The following is a 22,372-nucleotide window of genomic DNA, read 5'->3' as shown; positions in this document are numbered from 1 at the left end:
AGCCAGTGGCTTCACCTATTTGCTCTGGCTCTCTCAACAATCCCACAGCTGATTTGTGGTGTTAAAAAACTACCTTTTACACACTTTTACAGTGTGATAAAAAAAAGTCAAACAACGTGAAACTTAATAAGAAGGTATATACAATGAATACTACACTTAGTACCAGGACGCCTAATACCAGTAGTAATAATAATGATGATGATAATGATTTCTGAGAAGCTATTGAAAAAGTGTAGACAAAGCTTGAAATATAGCTTACAGGAAATGCTTTTTATTTGTTTATTGGGAATGAAATCACTTACTTATATTCTCAGCGGGTACTTTCACTATAGCCGGTTCCATTAGATTGTCAGCAAGGACAAACGCTCCTTCTTCCAGGGTATCAAGTAACATTGTTGCAGCGTGTGTTTGCTCTGTGGAGTTCATATCTTCCCAGGACTTCAGGGCTTCTGGTCTCAAGAGGTTGTCAACCGTATCTACGATTGCCTATACCCACCGAAACAACAGAAATCTTGTGAGCAGGACTGTTAACACATGGGAGGCTTTCAGTACAGTAAGAATTGAGGGAAGGCGCAGTCCAAGCCAATAATAATAATAATAAGAATAAGAATAAGAAATGAACATATATACATAAAGAAATCTGAATTTGTACGTGCAATATGCAAATAAAGACACTGCTGCTAACAAACTCAATAAAGGCAAACGTTACCAACAAGATTCCCCCCATTATTGAAAAACGGCAATAAGTTTGTGCGAGTGTATCTGTGCGTTCAAGTAGAAAATTAAATATGTAAAAACAAGGAAGGGAGAAGAACTGAAAAAAAGAAGATTAGTTCCCTATAGGTTTTTGTTACAGGGACACTTGACTTAAATTCCACTGTCAGATGTATTTTATTAATTGATGTTATACTTTACATGGATTTTTTTTCCCCCAGTATAAAATGTATAATGCATGAAACACTGACAAATACAATTTCACTGCAAGGTTTGAATTGTTTTTATATATGTTTGTACTTTTCTGCATCTGGCAGCTGCCAGGACAAAATGCACAGCAACCCTCCCATCCCTACCAAAGCCCCACCTCCCAAATGCAAATAATAATGAATTAATAGGTAAGAGGATTGATATCATTGAGAGACTGTGAAGTAATATTTTCGAGCAACAAATCTAAATACACTCTATACAAAGCTGACAGCATTTAGCTGCCCTTTATTAATATGCAAATTTCCAATCAGGCCTGTTAGCTGGGATAGCTGAGTTTCATTCAGGCAGTAAATAAAGTAAATACAGAAATTCAATGAGACATCATTAAAATCCCTTTAGAAAATAATCAAATCAATCAGACTAATCAGTTAATCAATGGGAGTCAGGCTTTTACACTAATGCAGAGATAATGTGGCCTTGCATTAAATATGTCAAATATTGCTGATCCGTCACTTTTGCCTGAATCCCTTTACCTTGTCATAATGCATAATACATATATAAAAAGATGGACAGATAAATGGATAGACCGTTAGATATAATATGCCTGATCATTTTCATGAGTTGGCAAGGCATACAATGTATAAACAAACATGCATGTTGAAAATACGAACGTGAATGATTCGAAAAATCCAGCTTCTGTCAGAGGAAGATTAATTAGCCTAATCCATCTTAATATCCTCTTTCAATCTACATTTTGAAATGTCTCAACCTTTCCGGCAGGTGGAAGACACCTCAATGTGGCATAAAAGGCTTTTCTCTCTCTAATGGAAGATGGAATAATCAAAACGCAAAAGCTGATGGGAATAAATGAAGAGGGACATAAATTGGTTTGCCCTGGCCAGCCTTATTAGTCATAAGGAACTGCAGATTTGTGTTTCTAATTTATGGAACGAGTGAAAATCCATGTCTTGAAGAGTGAACTTGCGTAATTTGCATGGTGGAGGTCAGAACACGGACTGAAATTTGATAGGTGTTGATAAGTCAAGTCATGAAGTGAGGAATAATCCATTTTAAGTGTCAGCTGTTATGAATATCTGTATATTGTTCTGAACGCTTGTATAATGGGTTTAAGCAGATGCATTCTTTTGGGCAATGACAAATTCGTAAGGACTCTGTGATCCGACAGACCCAAACCTAGCTCTCTCTCCATCGTTATTTGGACACTGCGAAACCGGGCTTACAAGAACAAAACATAACGCAGTGCATTACACTTCATACATGGGTATGCAGTCCAGATTAGCAAAAGAGAGAATTAAAAATATATGGAAATCAATATTTAAAAAAAAAAATATATATATATATATATATATATATAAAAAACACTTTAAACACCTTGGAGGTTAGAAAGTGTCATACAAGTTAGCAACTTGAGAATGATTTTCCCTTCCACTTTGATTGCACTTCTGGCTGTCAGAGTTGAGGTACAATTATGGCTGTAGAAAGGCAATTACTAATACGATGTATGAAGCACATAGAAAGGAAAGAGGCTACATAGCAATACAAAAGGTTCATGCTGCTGAGCGGGGGGGAGGTGGGGAGAAGCACAGTGATAGCATATCTGAGATACCTTCATGTAAGCCCTGCAAGTCCTTTCTCGTTTTTGAAGCTTTTTCATAAGGAAAAAAAAGATCAAACACAGAGACACACAATTAGCAAAAAATAGACGCTAGAGCACAAGTGTCCAGAGCTTAAAATACACATTCAAGCTGTTCTCCATGTACACCTTTTCGTGCCTTTTCCTTGAGCTGTCTTTTCCCCTCACACTCTTAATCACTACACACACGAAAAAAAACAGGAAGTGGGGAAAAAAAGGATCAGTGGGATTGAAGGTAATACCATGCATTGGATTCAAACTTATTCATTTCTAATGCATTATTTTGGGGGGAAATAAACGGGGTATCCATTTTCTATTGTCTGAGATTGAAAAAAAATAGGTGCCAAGATTAAAAAACAAAACAAAACGGGCGTACTGGTTTGTGGTGTAAAAGCAGTATAACTCCAGGGACAGAGACTGCTTAAGCAGGCAATATTGTGACTTGGAAAATAATATTAAAGGGTTTTGAAGGATGTTGAGAACTGACAACAACAAAAAACACACACACGAATTTGTAATGAGGAACTAGGGTCAGATAGCAGTTTTGGGGTCTTGTGCACATACCTTGTTAAAACTCCGGCCCGCAGAGTCCTTTTCACTCGGTCGCAGCTCCTGAAGTTGTGCGTCTAAGATGTCGACCAGCTGCTCCATCAATCTCACTGATGAACTTACATCGCCGGCAAAGATGGGCCCTTTGGTATGCTTGGCCAACTCATTTGCAAGGTTAGCAGCATTTTCTCCGCTTCTGATCTGGAGTGATATAAATTATCATCTCAGCATGATTCAGACAATATTATTTTAGGCCACGAGGCTCTCTCTCTCATTACGACATACCCATGCTGTGATGAAATATCCCTTTCCACGACTATGCATTAAATATTTGTGACTAAACGAACCCAATAATGCCATGCCTTCTCTCGCCATGTAGGATTTATTAGCTAAGCTTCTTTGATAAAAGTAAGTTAACACATCGATGCCAAAGGTGAGGAATGTATAAGAATCTTCCATTGTGTAGTAATTAATGCACATTTTATCCTAATAAGCCCACACCAAAGACTCAAACATTTTAAGTACTGAGCTAAAGAAGTATTATCGGATCAAACAGCAGGACATCCTACTGATGGCTTGGTCTTATGTTCTCTGCTTTACTCGACATGGTATGACATAAAAGAAAGACAGCGAAAAGCCCAATAATAAATTGATCCTTTGGCTCAAGACAGAAGTGTGCCCTCCAGTAGCTTGCACTGAAAAAACCCTATACATTCTGTTACATAATGAAGACACACGTGGTACGTATTGTTTCAGACATTAAAAGGAAAATCCAACAAACCTTCTGTGCAACTTGATTTACCCAGTGGGATGTACAGTTGCTGAGATCGGGCCCCTTTGGGTTCCAGGCCCCGGTGGCAAGTACACAGAGATAGGAGGCCGTGCCTGTGAGAGACAGGAAGACATTAATGAAACCGAATCTGTTTATCCGTGTGGGTGGACAGATCTTACACAAGCCAGAGATAAGTGTAGCATTTCACTGTTTTGCAAATCGGGAACAGAGATTCACCACAAAAGCACCAACCGGCTGTCTGGACATGGGGAGAGACGTAATGCGACTTGATAGTGTTAAGGTTACAGATAATACAGAGGGATTATACTTTAATTAACCTATTAACACATGCATATCATTAGATGTATGCAGAGATTGCACATATAAAGGGGTGTTCTTATAACACCTATTTCGGTCACAAGCATTGAGCATTCCTTGCCAAACAACAAAACAGAATAATACAGGATTATATTGTCAGGTTGATCGTGGCAGTTCAAAGCTCTCGATAAAATGCCGTCTCTCTGGAATTATGATTTTGAAAAAAGCCTCGACACGTACAGCTACCAAGAGCCAAACTTAAGTAGAACAATTAATATCCAAAGAATGCAACATTAATAACCTGGCACATGTTAACAGATGGTCATGGTCCCATAGTTATATCACAATAGCTTCTTTATGAGAGCAGGAGTGGTGGAAAAGCCAGGAAGCAACTGAAGGTAAACATATAGCCTACCTCGAGTTCCCTTGGGGCAAGGCCTCTCGACTAACATGCCTCTTTGTGTCTGAGGCCAGGCGATATCCCTCTTCACCGTGCTCTCACAGAAGCGCTCAGGCAGGGGGAACGACTCTGGAGGAGGGGGGGATGTGGTCTCGGGAACTTCTGGTGGAGGTTTGGGGCCTCTGTTTCCTTCCTTGGGGCTTGCCGTGGACGTCGTGGTTAGGAGGCCTTTCTGTGAAGTGGTAGTTGTGGTGGTGGTGGTTGTTTTGGGCAGCTCGGGCACCTTGGTTGATTCTGCAATGGTTGGCACTGAAACGGGATTAAATGGGTAAAGTTAGTGAGGTTATTTCCAATGCAGTGCCAGAAAGTATAGCAATCCTTTCTGGTTCAACAGCACACTAAACAGTGTAAAACTGGTCATTATTGACATAGCTGGCAACATGTAGCAAAATGCGCAGTGCAAAGGGATTGTTTTTCCCTCCTAAAATATATCTTATTCAAGGCACCTGTCTACACCTTACAAGAAAATAATTACTGTAACATCCTCCTGCCTGGCAGTCATTCTTGCTTGAGAGATTTTGAAGCATGCCTGATTAGATTTCATCAGAAACGTACATAGCCTGTATGTGTTGTTTTTAATGTTTGTGTATTTCAGATCTATTTCTTCTTCTTCATTTTTCTTTTTGATAAAGCAGTAAGAAGCAACTAAGGCGATGCCAAAAGCAAGAACACAGCGCATCGGTAGGAAAGAAAGAGATGGCCTTCACTCACAAACATTAATCATCTTGGATACTGAATAGAGTCAAACTTTACAGACTAAAACATCGATGTAGTGAATGTTATAATTCTATCCTCAGGAATAGAAATCAGAACGCACACATTTGCATTGCTTTTGGAGTCAAAGGCAACATTAAGGAAGTATTAACACAGGCTGAGATCAAATGTAGAAAACAAAAAGCATGTTTTCTTGGTTAGAAACAGTGTACCAACAAAGGCAGTATCTTTTAATAGCTTGTTGGCTCTTATTCAGCTCTGAACCCAACCTAAAAACAACTATTCCAATTATTATATATTGTTCTCCTTTTTCCTGTTTTCTTTCCAAGAAGTAGGACGTTTTTGATATAATAACCAGTGCAAGGTTGAAAGTTAACATTTCAGTGTACTGATTTCCTTCAGGAAGTCAAATATGTTCGATTTGGGTGATCTCCCACTATGGGCATCCCAAAATTACACAGACTTTTTGGTCGCTTGTGCCTGTAGGTGACAACACAAGCCAACCGACTGGTTCATTACCACAGATGATTTATTGGGTGGTAGAGGGTTGGAAACCGGAATTAACTATTGAATATCTGGAAATAAATGTGACTGTGCTTGTGTTGTTATGGAAAACAAGACCTGAATGACCACTGAACCAAAGAGTCTTTTACATAAAACTAATATATATATATATATATATATATATATATATATATATATATATAAACAATTCACTGGAAAGCCCTTCTGTCTGTTCCATCTGTAGACATTTTAGTCAAATGTATTGAAAGGCAACAGGAGTTCCAGAAGTCAGAACACATTAACATAGCTCACAATTTGAGGGTGGGTTCAAAGTCTGCAAGGCTACTGCTTTCAACGGATAATGTTGCTAGCTGACAGAAATGGTTTGTGCCTGGCAGCTCTCCCAAAATACCCCATGGTGTCGATATAACGTTTCAGCACAGTTAAGGATAAGAAGGCATCTTCTCCAAGGTTGGTTGCTGTCTGCTGCAAATTAGTCTCAATTGACCACCAAAGACATCTCAATGTCCTCTCTGTGGGGCCCGCGTTGGCTGCCACTTGGGTTTTTCTGGGTGGTTTTGAACAGCACAATCACTCTTTTGATTACAGAATGTCTGACATTCACTGTAGCTGGCCATCGAAGATCCATCTTTATCTCCCTCAGTGAACATGCTTAATTACATGACTCTGGCTGTGCTTGGCATGGTGGCCTGTGGACAGACTTCCGAATGAGGATGCTCAGTGTTACATTGGGCATGGTCCATTGGGGGAGGTCACCTGGGAAATAACTATTTGCTCTTGACATCTCTATAAATATTTACTTACATATACAGTGCTCAGACAGACAATATGCTAGCTGAGACAAAAAAGGTCTACTGTATTGAATTGCTTAAGGTTGTGTAATTGAATTCATTTCTTGAGAAAGGGAAAGACCTTGTTAGGCAAGAATAGCAGAGAGCCACATACTGATAATTAGGTCTTTGACCCACGAGACAATCATTTCATTATCCAATTTCTAGTAGTCATGAATCCTATTAAAAAAAATGTGTGTGTGTGTGTGAGTGAAGCAAATGATTGATTGCGTTTCACTTGACTTTTTCTCCCATTTATTTTATTTTATTGAAAACCACCCCCCCAGCCACCAATTAAAAATATTAAACATAAACTTGAATTTATTTAAATGTACTTTCCATCTAGCACTACAGAATTAAATCTACAATTAAAAAGTGTAAATAAACTGAACTGAAGTGTCCTCCTGACTTGTTTTGTACAAATGATTAATACAAAATAGTTCTACTAAAAAATAGTGTTTGTAGTGAAACCGTCAAAATAAAAGCAGTTACAACTTTAAACAAATATATCACAGTCAATTTGCATGAGTTTGACAGTTGACCCATACTTCTACTTTGCTATGGATTTCTATGCCCTGTACCATGGTCAACTATATCTCTCTTTACCATTATTTCACTTGGCTTTCCCACACACAGTGGTTTTACTGTGGTATGCTACATGCTATAGTACTATAGGGACAGTACATTTCCACAACATTTTCAGGATATTGAGTCAAGAATATTCAAATATTTTCATGAGATTTAGGCCTTGATCTTAAAACACAGTGAACAATATCTCTATTCTTCACGCTGAAATTATGTCAGTGCCTTCTGAAGTGGTAGTGCACCTAGATTAATCTAGAACACAGGCGGTTATGTTTGAAAGTAGTGGATTTTGGTAATGGTGTTATTGTAAAGAGTTTTGACAGACTACTTGTAGAAGCTTGCCTGGGTGACTCAGTGGGAATGTGAAAAGAGTGGATTACTATGGTTCTTTTTAAGAGCTTGATTCGCTGGTTTTCAGGAGCATGAACAAGACCCTAACAACCCCCTAGGTTAAACCAATCATTTTCATTTTCTTTCACTGATACTTTTCTATTATACTTTACTTGGTGTTCTCAAAAAAAAAAAAAAAAAACACAACAAAGCTTGTTTTAGTATAATGCAGACATCTGTAAAGAACAATTTGAATACCACATATTTGGGTGATGTTCTTTATTTCTATAAGAGTGTTTTGAATGTCTGAGGTTATGACAACCTTTTCTTGTTCTAAAGATGTAAGACTTGTAAGAATAAATGAGACATCGGTAGCTCGTAAGTGAGAATATAGGCAACAGAATTCTTAAGTACGATTAGCAAACAGCTGTGCCTGTGAACAACAGACCCTGCCACTCTTGGTTTGTGTCCTGACTCTGCAATAAACAAATTTAAAACTACCATGCCCCCAAAGAAAACAGCATTTTCATTTGAAACAGCGTATTCTACCACTGTGTTTAGCATTAAACTAATGTTGATAGTAAAACAGCTTGATGTATATTACAAGATTACTGTGGGATTTGGTTACAACCAAAATAGTAGAATACACTATGTGCGGTGTTTACAGATGTAGATGTGTGTATAAATATATGTATTCTTTCTAGAACGATTTAAATGTTTGTGAGATTGGATTTGTAACATACTGGTTGCTTGCAGACAGAATTTAAACTATGAAAAATGCACAATTAATAAACTCCATCATGAAGCATAATCTAAAATAAGTATATCAAATAAGTATATACAGTATTGCATATGCTGGAACATGCAACTATTGTAATTCTTTAAGAATGTAAAAAAATGTGCCAAGTCAACATAAAGATGATTGCTGTCTGAAAGAACAATGCTAAATTATACTCTCCATATTTTATGTAATTCAGAGGAACAAACTATAGGTGCAAATAGAAAATAAAATATGGAAATTAAAATATTCATTGACAGGTTATACACATTTATCTTTGCTTCTTTCCTATAGATGCTGATAAAGGGAATCTAGAGAGCACAAATAAAGATCGATTTCCTCGAACTACAGGAGAACTTTCCCATTAACACATGGATCTGCACTCTCTTACGGCTAGTGATTGTGTTGGTGTTTTAAATCCTAACAACTGGCATAATCTTATTACCATGAGACAGCAGTCTCATCTATAAGCCAATGAAAACTATAAGGAATTAAAGCTAAGGTATTAAAACAACCACTCTCATGCCCCCATCTGCTGCTTTTCTTGGCATATTTATATGATATCTTCTACCCCTCCCTTCAGCACACACCTCTCTGTAATTTCCCTCTGATTACAAACACAAGGAACCTTTCAGACAGCAGAAAACAGAGTGGGTCCTCAATTAATGTCTTTCTTCCACTCTGCACGTGAGGGGCCTTCAATTTGTTGTCACAAAATGAGACTTCATGGAAAGGGAGAACTTTTATGGCACTAGAAAACCGCAGACATCCTAACAGACATATTTATATCCCCTCTAGATAATCAGCACCCACTTGGTATCCCTAAATGAGCATTCATAGTGATGCAATTAGCACTTGGCAAATAAGGTTTTGTTTTATTTGCAGTAGAGACATAATAATCCCTGAAAAGGGGGTGATAAGGCAGGAACAAAACACAGCTGTCTTGTATTGTCAGCATGCGAACAATAAAGATTGGACCTTAGCAGGGCTCTCAACAGCATCTCATTCTTGTAGAAACAGATGCTGACAGAAAGTGTGTCTTGTATATTATGCTTAATGACTGTAGTTAGAAAAGTAACACACGGGTTTCTGAATGAGCAAGGCCTGCCGATGCAATTTTGAAGAAACTGTTTATTTCCTAAATGCAGGGGTGCCCCAGTGACTGCTCATCTCATTTACTACCACAAAGAAAAATTAAATTTGATTTTATTTGTGCTGGTGTGGCTGTCACGTCGAATGGCCCACTCTGGTGAACAAAACCTTCGAAGTGCCACTTCAGGAGATTAGCCTTCTTGTACTGAACTAAAGGAATCCTGTACACTAGGCTTTTATCAGTTGTGAAATACAGGTCCCAGGTGGAAATCACCTATTAATGGAAGAGTAATAGCTAACAGAATAAGTCAATAGCAGCTCAAACAATTAAAACCCTGTTCTGTAGATCAAAAAGGAATAAGCCAAATTCTTTGTGGAGGAGCCAAGAAAAAGCAAGCCGAGAAATAAATGAAAAAGCCATCTGCTTCAAAAGTCATTCATTGCAAAAGAGAAAAAAAAGACACAAAAGTTAACCCTTTGGAAGGCAACACCCTGCTAAATAATTTATAAGGAATGCTTTGGAGCTTCACGGTGTGTCTGCTGAAGCACAAAGGTATGTGATGCTTCTGCTGGAAGTGTCTTTTTTTAAATTATTTTTCCGTGCTTCAGTCTTAATAAAAACATTCAGTTCGTGGCTGCTTTAATGTTATATTTTTGACTGCCAAACACAAGGAACTAAGGAGGAGAAGCCAACGCAGCTGCCATTGTCTTGTCTGCATTTTTCTGCGGGGTTTCGTACGTGCGCCACATCTTAACTTTAACTCAATTCCATGTGCACAGATCTGTGTTCCCCATTCCATAAAGGCTTGATACTGTGCATTGATGTCAGCAAATTTACAGACGCCTCCCAGCTATCTTGCTTGGGATGTTAAATAAATAATTTCCCACTGTAAGAAGTTCAACCTTATGTGTTCCCTCTAACTCTGAGGTGATTTCTTACGTGCAGGGTTTTCAGCCAGCTACTGGCAGCATACAGGTGCTTTTAGTAAACATAAAATCAATGGTCCCATAAGGTTTCTCTACACACTAAGAGTGATCTCAGCCTTAGGAAAAAAAACATTTGGAAAGAGCTGATGTTCATGATGCTACTTATACTGTAAGGTTGAGGAACGGCACAGAGAAATAAATAGACCATTCAACCCCTATGTGGCAAAGGCTGATAACACAGCACTTCATATTTATTAAATTAGACAGTTTTGGCCTATTTTCATGCTAAGCCAACTGTATTGTGGAAGGGAAACACTTTGGGCCCAAACAAACCGCCCCCGAAAATCAAATAAAAAGATTTCTGTCAGACTTTCCCATTCTCTATGCTGAATTCTGCTTTTCGACTACTCTCACAGAATTGGCTGTGTGACAAAGAACGGGAATGGTGTCAGTCACAAGCTTTCTTTTCTTTGGTTTGCCTACATGCTGAAATGCACAATTAAAACCTCAAGCACACACATATTTCAGAGAAGGTAAAAAGAAAAATGTCAATGAAACAATGGCAAAGCATACAACAACCCAATATTCTATTTCCCAATAGAAATACTATCTTTAGTGCCACTAAGGTAATTCCTTTTACTTCTGTTACACTAGTATATGCACATGGTTGTCATAATAATTGTTTCTGTTAGATATGCAAAGCGAACCAGTAATGCCATTTAAATACAATTGACTCTGTATAAGTTTTATACATGAATGTTATCCTTAAGTATTTATAATTTATTTTACTGCATAGTTACATAGTAAGTAATTCAGGGTGGTTCATTCCATTGGGGGTGTATGTATGGTATGCTGAACTTTAAAATGTGCACTAGGCTTTTTGTAAACTCGATTCAGCTGCACAAAAGGACCTCTTGAGCTTAAAGCAAGATTTAACCATAGCTTCTCAGAGTTATTGACAGATGATAGAAAGCCTGCGAGAGAAGGAATTAATGCAAAAACAAGGTGCAGCAGAGTGTTGGTGAATCTTGAATTTTGATTGCCAGAGTGGGACATGGCGAATTATAATACTATGAATAAATTACCTTCATTTAAGTCCCTCACAACCACACACTTGAAATCCCGCATTCAGGCAAAGTTAGAGACAAAAGTGTGAGGAATAAAGAATTGGTGTTTCCCATGCTTGAGTTGAAATTCACAACACTGGATTTCCATGTTCTTGCTACAAGTTTTCCATCCTTGGGAAATCAGAATAAGTTGTTTTTGTGTGTGTGTGAGATTTTAAAAGTAATTAATTCCTTCATTAATAACATAGTGGAGAGGCACCAGAGGACTTGTATTCACTCTGCTGTGCATTGTGCTGAATATAAACTGGGAGCAAATGAAAGCAGCAGTCTGTGAGCACTGACAATGTCCTGAAGTCTACTTTGATCATTGGCCAGTGCTGAGTTCTTGCCAGACGTGCCGGCATTTATCTAGAGACAGAAATTGATTACTACAGAAAAGCCTTGGTATCTTTGAAAAAAATATGAGGAAAGCCTGATTATTTAATAAGAAAAAAATAATAATAAAAAATAGCAGTTATTGTTATTCATCATGCACAGCTGTAAATTGGTTTTAAATTTTATTTCTCTGATTCATTACATGATTCTAATGCTGTACATACCAACATGTTTTTCCTACTTCTTTATCCTTGATTTAACTATTAAACAAATATAAATAGATAAAGATATAGACACCTGTGTTGAAATCACCATATATACTATAAATTATAAAATACTGAGGCCAGAGCCCATTAGGGACTAATGAGTTAAGAATTGCTACAAGACATCTCAGAGGGCAATATGAAATATGTTTTTTTTTAAGAAAGGGGGATTCTCTTCTTTCAACAGGAACAGTACAATAACCTTTTATTAATTTTAAATGCACATATTCAATGGCAGTCAAATATTATTCTAACACCTAGACAACTTTTCAGCTAAGAAAAGGGGAATCAGTTTACTGATTCATATAAAACTTTGGTGAAGATTTTTTTTTCTTCTCGATAACTGGATCATAACAGTTTGCAAAAGTCATCACAGCTGGATTTACTCTAGGCGTTCTGTCACATCAGCAATATAGTCCCATTTTCATCCTATTTTTGTCAAAATTGTTCCCAAGAACATATTTATGCTGGTTACTATCTGGATTTCCACTGCTGTCAAATCCTATCCTATCCTATAATAATTCAGTGGGTTTCAGTGGGTTAGGAGTCTCTGGTCAGTTGGGACCCACACATCCGTTTTGAAGGCTGTTGTTCTTCTAATTTAAGTCATTTAGGTTTAGTCTGGCCATATGAAAAGGGTTATTATTGTGTTTAAAAACAAGCCCTTTACCCAAAAGTCATCCTTCTCAGAGTACTATATGACAAAACATCTCCCCTCATAAATCTCCCATATTGCTGAGCTGTACCTATTTCCGATGATACCCAAAAACATACAACAGAAGTGTAATATAATACACATCCAAAGCCATGTCTTGACAATATCAGCAGTCCTGACAAAATACAGCTAAATACAGCTATAACATAAGTTCAAATGTGAAATAAGAGTTTTATCAAGGTAATACTATCTCAGATCTTCCATTTTGTTTTTTTCACTGATTATAATTATATGGGAGCAGAATATCGATGACTTCACCCTGTTTGTCAACTCATTTTACAACAAAAAACAATAACCAAAAAAAGTATCCATTCTCCATGGAAGATTTTGGCAAATGGCTCCATATTATAGCCTTTAATATTGGTACTGGCTTCACTTGGATTTGATTTCATTGTCATGATTAGAATCTTTTTTAAGCAGCAGCAATTAAATGGAAGATTGATTGGTTCACCTTAAAGGACAACATTTCAAGTTCATTTTGAGTCTCTTGTGTCTAAAACTGCTACCAAATATACATGGCGGTGGGGCAATCAAAGTAATTTGGTTGCATTTTTGAGACTCGGTTTGTAGAATAGTATCTTAACATAAGCTTTGAAATAGGACATTTATGTGGTTTCTATGATAGGAAAAAACAAAACAAAAACATTTACTTAATTAGATGTCTTATGCTATCATACTGTTTCAGTCTTAAAACAATCTTCCTTTGAAGTATCTGCTTATGATATTGAATCATAACTGACTGTTCTTTCCACCTGGCAACCATATATTAATAATAACTGATTATGAACACTAAAAACAACATCAGCAAAAGATGTTTGTAAAATCTAATTTTACATTTTAAGGCTATTTATACAAGTTACATGAATAATTCTGAACACAAAGGCATACTATCATTTTCTATTTCAAAAGATAAGGAACAAAATAAATGGCATTTACATGAGATCATTCAAATAGGAGAACACTGTAAATAATGTAAATAATATTAATTACTTTTTATGAAAACTGTACTATACACATTCATAAATTTGCTTGGAAAAATCTCAACTTGTAATGGGTTAAACTTCACATGACAAGGTGTACATATGGTATAAACCATTTAATGTTACCTTGCTGTCTATTAGTATTAGTCAATGTTTTGCCATAAAACTCTGCATTTATATCAAAAGACCTTTGCTTTGAAGAAGTCACAGAATTTCACAGTTAATAGGATGTGTACTTTAATTTTAACAAGTGAAGCAGAAAATTAATTCTGAAATGCAAATTAAAAGTTATGTCATCTTAACCATTATATACTACTTCCAATGTATATACATTACAATTATTTTTTTCACTTGTTTTGATTCCTCTATTCTTATTATAAGTAGTAAATACATTGTTTTAAAAAATGTATTACACTCCAATATGTGCAGTTCCCAGAAATTGTATATGCATTGAATATGTGTATTGTATATTTAGTAGATTTTTTTTATCTGAACTGAACTTTTAACTGTGTTATTGAATCAAGAATGCTGTGGTCTCCTTGTGCATGACTGATCCCATCTTTTTTGGAGTAGGTCATGTTTTCACAGTGAAATACTCTTGACATCCATGCAAAGATGGTCTAAGGTAAATATTATGATTCAATTATGACAAAAATATTATAAGGGCTCAGTTATTATTAGAATATAAAATGTTATACACAATGTTCTGCCTTACATTTACAGGGATTAAAGGATTTATATTTCACGCAGAAGAAATCCTGCATGAGTCTTGAAAACAACAACAACCATTACATCTTGCAGGATTCTGGTCACACAATCCTTACTGCTTTATTTCAGATTGCTAAAACAGTTCTAAATGATATTTTTGGACACCTGTAAGGATTTAAAGTTGATAATCCTCTTAAATGTACACATCTTAGACCATATATTCCATAATCTCATAAAAAGTAAAATATTTGGGTGAAAGCTCATTGCATTTATGTTATTTAATAGTTTCTACATCTGCACATGTATGCTTTGAGAAATAAATAATACAAAATCATGTTTAGCTCTCAGTAGTAGCTAGAAAAAACTAAAACTAAAAGGCAACTCCTTCTATAGTATCCTTACTTCTACACACCATAAAACAGCTTATTTAAGCATGGAAAGGCCTACTTACACATGATACAAACCATACAAAACTATGGCTAAGAGTATTGCTAAGACAATGCATGGTATAAGAGTGAGAAGGCTACAAGGAAAATTACAAATGTACTGTGTAAACTTTAAGAACAGACATCAAGAAGGTAATAATAATAATAATTCTGCGCCCCCTTTTATCCAGTCCTTTGAGCCGTGTGGTTGGAGTAATCAGTGCAAGAAAATGTAATTCGCTATTATTGCTTTGAATGACGGGCAAAGATTGAAAATTGCCAGAAACAGTCTGAAACTTCCATTAGACAGTAGTGCTTCCTATCTTTAATTAAAATTGTCTAATGTGTTTTAAAGGCAACAGCGAAACTTCAAACAAGTTCCCTTTTTAACATTTTATTTTTGTATTTTTAAAATCAGGAGTTATCAATTTCTTCTGCATCCTGCATACTAATTTGCCTGCTTAAATGTTCAGACCTTTACACATTCAGCAGCTGTATCAGGGGCTGTGATCCGTTTACACTGGACTTTCCCTGCCAGAACACAATCTGATGATAATCCTGTTCCACAAATACTACATCAAGCAAATAAATAAATGAAAAAAAAATCACAATGCCTCATGCATCACTGCTTCACCTCTGGAGATGTCAAAAACAAAAACTCCATACGTTTTGGCTCAAAATTTTCAGTGCCGAGACCATGCAGAAATTATAGCAATTATCCACCCAGATGTCTGTACTCTCTACCCTTAGATAAGTCCATCTCATTCCTGCTCTTGAGAGATAAATTAAAAACCTGCTCTTCTGAAATGACCTGGATGATTGATCCCTTTGCTCTGCGCAGCCTAATGCCTCTTGCCAATGTACTACACAGAAAGTGTTGTTAATGTGTTTAAAAGCCTGGTAGGAGGCTAGTCTAGATGCAGCAGCAGTGGGATTGATTTTGCACTTTTACCCTAAGGCATCCTGTCTACCTGTCCAGACAGGTAGAGCAATACCGATGTGGTTAGATCTCAATTCTCCCTGGGCCGAGAGCTCACTGTTGCGCCTCATGGGCATTACTGCAAAAGGAGTAGGGTGCCGCTAGCAAAATAAACTCACAGAGGCCCAGAGCGATGATTCCCTAAGATATGGTAAATGAGAAACGGTGATTGTGTTTACTGTCAGACACTGGTCTACTTTGAGGTGCTTTATACACTCCAAAAGCTTCCATTACACGTATCCAATACAAATTAAATTCTAAATTAAAATCGTTCACCCGTAACGTCTTACACGCAGGCTGTGGAATACCAAAAGGAGCAGGACATGCTTAACATTAGTAACTACATGTTGCAATGTGTGTAACCGGAACAGTCTGCAAGGAGGGGAAGGGTTTGGGGGCGGGGTTAGGGGTGGGTGCATCTTACCTTGGGCGGGGTCTGGTGGTCCGAATTCCAGATTATACCGTAATATGTAAAAATTATTCCACACATATAGCTGGTTATCTCTGGGATTGTAATCCACTGCCGCAATGTATTGGTACTGGTTGGGGAAGGGAATATCCACAAACTCCCCGCGGTTCTGTTTGGTGTTGTAAACATAATCGATCAGGCTCTTGCTGACTTCGCTCTCGTTGTCTTCGTATGTGGAGCGCACCACGTACAAGACTCCGCAGATCATGAAGGCGTTGGACGCAGAGCGCTTGTCGTAGGTCGTGTCCCAGGTGGCCTCGAAGCGCAGGGTGTAGGGGTTTAACTGGCTGATGACAATCATTCCATTGTTCTGCTCAGTGGCGTAAATCACCCACAAGCCATTTTCATCTACAGCCAGGTCTATATCGGTTTTCCCGCCCCACTTGTAGGGCGAAGTGTCATGGTAGTTGGCATTGTTGATGATTGCCTCCCCGCTTTTGATCCTAGTCCTCAGGTCAAACTTGACAATGTTTCGGGTCCTTTCTTTGTTAAAGAACACTGCGCCGTCATAAACCACAAATCCCGTGCCGTCAACCCGGTGGGGTAGTTTGTACGTTGTGGTTTGGCGTAAGTTCTGGAAATCGTCCAGTGAAGCGTATTCTATCAATGTATCAGTGCGGTATGGAGTCCAGGGCATGAAGTAAATTTTGTCACCCGCCTGAAGGGGGTCCTTACACCAGGCACCTGCTTGCTGCTCCGCCTCAAAGAGAAAGGAAGAATCTCCGACAGCTTTCAGAGTCCCAGGACAAACAAAAACTAGTAATGGGGGAGAGCAAAACAAGAAACAAATTTAAGTAAACAAAAGAAAAAATGAATTACAAACAAGCAGCAGTACAGAGCAGTTGGGATTTCTATGTTTGCCTGTTTGTCTTGATAAAGGGTTGTCCAGAAAGAGTGGGGGATAAAGCATACATTTTAGTGGCCGTTAAACTACAGATACCAGATAATCGTGAGCAGTTTGGGGGAGATTTGTAATTTGTAGCGAAAATAAAAAATGGTGCAGTGGTTATGTAAGACAAATAATTGGTATACTGTAACCACTGAATCCTTCCTTCTTGAACATATACTGTGTATCTGTACAAAGACAGAAACAAAAGAAAATCAGAAAACAAAAGAAAAAAAACATTCTTTTTTGTTCCTTCAAATTAGCACAGCCAACTAGAAACAACATAACAGAACAGAGATTTATAGAACAAGAATCAGCATCTGTCCGCAAATTTGTCCTCCATGTCAGTTGTCTTTTTCACCAGCTTTTATCTGGTATCTGAGATGCTTGTCGTTCGTTATATAGTGGTGCAAATATTATTTGCTCTACATATGTAAAATAATAAGAGTAATAATTGCAAAAATAAATCATTAAAAAAGGAACAACAAAAACAAAGGAATAATAAACAAAGAATACATGTTGCATTGTAAACTTGCTACTTGAGGAAAGTGACACTAGACTGGAGTGATCTCTCTTTTGAAAAGACAAAATAAAGAACAAAGGTGGAGAAGGCAATACGGGAGGGGAAAAGAGAAAAAAGACAGTAGAAAGCAGTGGTTTAGAAGGCCAAGAAACCCTGTTACCATGGCATGCTATGGAGAGGGTTTTGGAAGCCAGGCAAAATGAGATTCTACTAACACAAGAAAGCACCCAGGGGTATGGAAAGGAACCTCTAGGGACTCCAGCAACTACACCCCACAACCTCCTTAAAGTTGCAAGTGTCTTATTGTCTAACATTACTATTCAAGTGTCGGCGTTGTTACAGTTTACTGACCTTTTACAGTCATTATGTGATATGTTTCTATTGCCTGCTAGGATCAGAACGCCAGAGTGGGGGTAGGAAGGTTAACAACCATATGCCACAAAACAAGGAGCTAGGGTTTGGATTGTGTCAGTTATTTACCTTTTTGCTCCACTTCTATTTTAAGCGTTGGAAGAGAATGAAAAAGGGGTGCAAGGAAAAAAAAAGAGATTAACATGAATTAACTATCAGCTCTAAGGGTACATACGCAGTAACAAACGTTATGAGACAAGGTCTAAGAGAGCTAGACCTATTTTGGGAAGGGAAGAAGAGAGTCAGTGAACATCAGACACAGCTGGCAACCTTGACATGAAGAAAGACACGGGTTAGGTGACAGACAGACGGTTTAAAAGGACAACGCAACGTCTCATTCTTAAAACAGTGAGACAGGGAGGGACACACCTGAATTTTATGAGTTCATTCTCATCATGAGTTTTTTTTTTTTTCCCTCTTGAGAAAATGATAGATATCAATAACCCACTGAATAACAATACATTGTCCGTTTAAAACCATTCTGATGACTTCATGTACAACATCTGACATAACATTTCAGTCTATTTAGAACCCACTGAAGCTATACACATCAATGTTTTTGTCATTTACAACATAAACAAAGTCAGAATACCACATTGGATGTGAAATCTATTTTATTCTTCAAATCTCTACTAATTACCTACATGTATACATTTCAATGTTTGAGAAATGTATATTTTTAATCAGGTCAGAATGATTAAAATTAATGGTGCAACACCAATTAATGTTTTGATAATTTAATTATGACCCTTGTCAGATTCACTTTTGTCAAAAACAAACATATTTTTACCTTTGAAACAGCATTCACACTTTGTTAAGCTATATAGTAAAAAATTCAAATAGCAAAACATTTTATTAAAAGATGTTTGTTCTGCACTTGTAGTTCTTGGTATTATTATTATAAAAGTGGACTAAAGGTATCCTTATTTTACAAGTAAAATATACTGTTGTTGTCATTCCATATTTGTTAATTCAAGTTAAGTTTGACTAAAACAGAAACTTTTTCAACAACTGAACAATAATGACTTTCAGAAGATCCCGCCTGTAGGCCATTATATAACCTTATTCTTTACAATTCTTTCGTTTTAAGTACAGTGCGTGCTTGAATCCCTGACAACAGTGCAGGTGCAAACAGGCAAGGATAACACACACTAGTGGAAGCATGCATTCTTTATGTAAATGTTTGTTTCTGTATAATTATTATCGTTTGGTCTGTTGAGAAAGTGAATAATTACAGTGAATCATGGTGAATTGCAACTAAACTACTGTAGACTTAAATTTAGAATATTTTTTTACATGCATTCAGTTCAAAACTAAACACTGCACTTGTGTACATGAAATATTATAAACTATAATCCTACTTTTATTATGATACTGATATAATACATACTGAAAAAAAAAAACAATTGAAAATCATGTTCCCATGTAAGCTACTTACATAGCGTTTGAGAAACAGATGGCTGGTTGAAAAAACGTGCAAAGTTTTTAACACACTTACCGCCCCTGCATACTTATAAAATATCCATAACTGAAGAACTGCACATTAATTTGGACATACATTTAATCAAGCATACAACAAATAGCTAGAATAAACCACCTTTTCATTCTTGGCTGACAATAAGCATTTCATTTTATGTGACATCTTCAATATTGTTTCTATTTTGCAACGCCACATTGAGTCGTGACTTCTCATTCGTTCAAAGAAGTATTGTATTCTAAGTCAGTACACTTTGCATTAACTGCAAGGATGATTGCATGAAACTATTTACACAACCTTCTGAACAAAGCATGTCATGTACCTTATTAAAGTAATCTGTATAAATATTGGATTAACGCTTAAAAAACACAGTAAACCCAGCCTATAAATTACTGTGCTCATGCTGTACTGACCTACACTAAAAGGGATTGAAGCAGATGTAAATCATAAATAAATAAAGTCAAACAAAAGTATCTCAGTGTTACTAACACTGAACAGTAACAAATGTAATTAAATAGTTGTACAATGTTTAATAGCAATTTAGTTAAAAGCCTTTAACAGATACATCCACCAATTAATATGTTAAGTATGTTCTTAGCAAGAAAGCAGAATTGTGCATATTTTCATGCCAGTGTTATCCTGTACTTATCCAAGTTGTGAGAAACCACATCCTTCCTGCATTTAGACCTATGCAAACTAGACTCACGCCACAGGCCTCCAGAGTACATGCCTACAGAAGTATATAACCGTGGAACAGCATAATTTTCACATATACTCTACTGAATGCAAAACATCAAGGGGCATTCCTGACCTTCTGATTTCAGTAGAAAGCATGTGAAAATATCTCTCATTTGGCATTTATGTGTGCTCTTTTGAAGTCATGATCCCTGCAGGCATCTGACCTGTGTCTAATTCACAGAACCGTATATCTAATAAAGAATCTCACTTCACAACAAGGATGAGCGCAGGAGTCTACTGGACTCTATTAACAAACTAGGAAACTTCATGTAATGTAAATTTTCTTGTCATTGTAATCATAGCCATGGTTTCTTTAAACATTATATTGTTTATGTGTAAGTAGTACAAATTGGAATCTATATTGTCTATTGTGAAAGATATACATATATAAACATGAGTGCAGATGCTGGTTTTTACCAACAACATAGGCCTTCTTCATCCCCAGAAGCCAGAACTACCAAACTTCATCTCTAGCTGGCTAATATTTGATTTTGAATTTGAGTGTTGCACCTAAAAAACCTGCCTGTTGTGTTTTTTGAAAAATATATTTTGAGAAAAAAAAAATAGTAGGATAGTGTGTGGGAGTTAGTCAGTGGCAAACAATAAAACTATAATGAAACAGTAGGGATTCAATGACTTATGATGCTAGACTTAGACCTTCATCAATGCAGTCAGTGAGAAGGAAGCATTAGCTTTTTGTTTGATTGTGTCATTTGGTCAAAAGGTGTGTAAAAAGCCCTCAGAAGAATTTGAAAAGGTGAGTTTGCAGCCCACAATGGGACATGAGACAAATGTGTAATTGTGTTGAGCAGCTTCAGGAGAATATGTGCTAACTGGTGGCAAGTGGAAAACCATCTGTGAGAGAATGAAGCCCCCGCAGACAGCCAGGAATGTATATATATATATTTGCATATACCACATATAAGCTACTGTTTGTGTTTAAACAAAATATAGTACATTCTCAGAGAAAATTGGAATGGAAGCTTTTTGTTTGCAGCATTTAGCTTAATCTAATATAACACATTATAATAAAATACAAAACGTTGCATTTGAACTTCTGCAAAGACAATCAAATTGGCCCTACTATTAGAATAATTGTTTAATTTGATCTCAGCCCTTGCATCGCTATTTTACATGCATTTTCTATGTGTAATTAATTGACTCTTAGTGGTAGAGCTCTCAGGGACAGAGAATCACTGGTTGTCTGATGATGGGGAAAAGAACTAAATTGCTACTCCGTCATGTAAAGTGGTATTAAGCATGCTCAGTGGGAGGTTTGGTTAAACAGTAAGCTGCATTCTGGCTGCCTAAGAAAATCAAACACAGAACACAATGAATTAAAAAACAAAACAAAACAAGAAGGCTGCGGAGAGGTCAGGAGCGGCCGAAGATTAGAAGGGAAAAGAAATCTGGAAAGGAAGGAGACAGAGACAGTTGACCTGAGTCTTAGGCATTAGTTAAGAGTCAAATCAGTCACCAGTTCTAGACACAAGAGGTACAGTAAAAGTGTCAGGGAGGTGGAGGTAGGTTCCTGCAGATTGCACAAGGAAAGAAAAGAGTGAAACACATTTAATGAACAATATCCACATATAAAAGACAACCACACCCCCCCACCCACTGCCCTCCCTCTTAAAACAATCAATAAAAACATAAATTTAAATAAAATTCAGTTTTAGCCTTTCAAATATGTTTATAAGAAACTACTAATCATGTGTTTGTTTTTAAATTATTAATATAGCAACAGAAGTGGTATCTGTCATGCCTGATGAGGTTTATGATGCTGCTTTAAAACCAATATTGATGCTGCTTGCTTTTTTATATCACAAAAATCATTGTGGTGTTGTGGTTTATGGCCGATGCAACAAGTGAGACACTTTGTATGGTGAGAAAATGTGCTT

The 22,372-nt window shown here is 36.9% G+C and overlaps 1 protein-coding gene across 16 annotated transcripts in view; it reads right to left on the bottom strand.

The window, feature by feature from the left end:
• Positions 1-22,372, bottom strand: part of adgrl2a (adhesion G protein-coupled receptor L2a) — a 216,985-nt gene that overhangs the window by 24,227 nt on the left and 170,386 nt on the right. For 13 of the 16 annotated variants that reach the window (XM_066692187.1, XM_066692188.1, XM_066692185.1 and 10 more), the window contains 6 exons: positions 16,395-17,195; positions 4,633-4,926; positions 3,909-4,012; positions 3,143-3,328; positions 2,552-2,590; positions 303-486 (listed from right to left, as the gene is read on the bottom strand). In XM_066692187.1, coding sequence (XP_066548284.1) covers positions 303-486; positions 2,552-2,590; positions 3,143-3,328; positions 3,909-4,012; positions 4,633-4,926; positions 16,395-17,195 — 1,608 coding nt within the window. The remainder of the gene's footprint in view (positions 1-302; positions 487-2,551; positions 2,591-3,142; positions 3,329-3,908; positions 4,013-4,632; positions 4,927-16,394; positions 17,196-22,372) is intronic. The other 3 variants (XM_066692191.1, XM_066692192.1, XM_066692194.1) reach the window with 1 other exon arrangement.

The sequence above is a fragment of the Amia ocellicauda genome, chromosome 19 (genome assembly GCF_036373705.1).
Source record: "Amia ocellicauda isolate fAmiCal2 chromosome 19, fAmiCal2.hap1, whole genome shotgun sequence".
NCBI lineage: Eukaryota > Metazoa > Chordata > Actinopteri > Amiiformes > Amiidae > Amia > Amia ocellicauda.
This window is presented reverse-complemented; position numbering and strand designations above follow the sequence as displayed.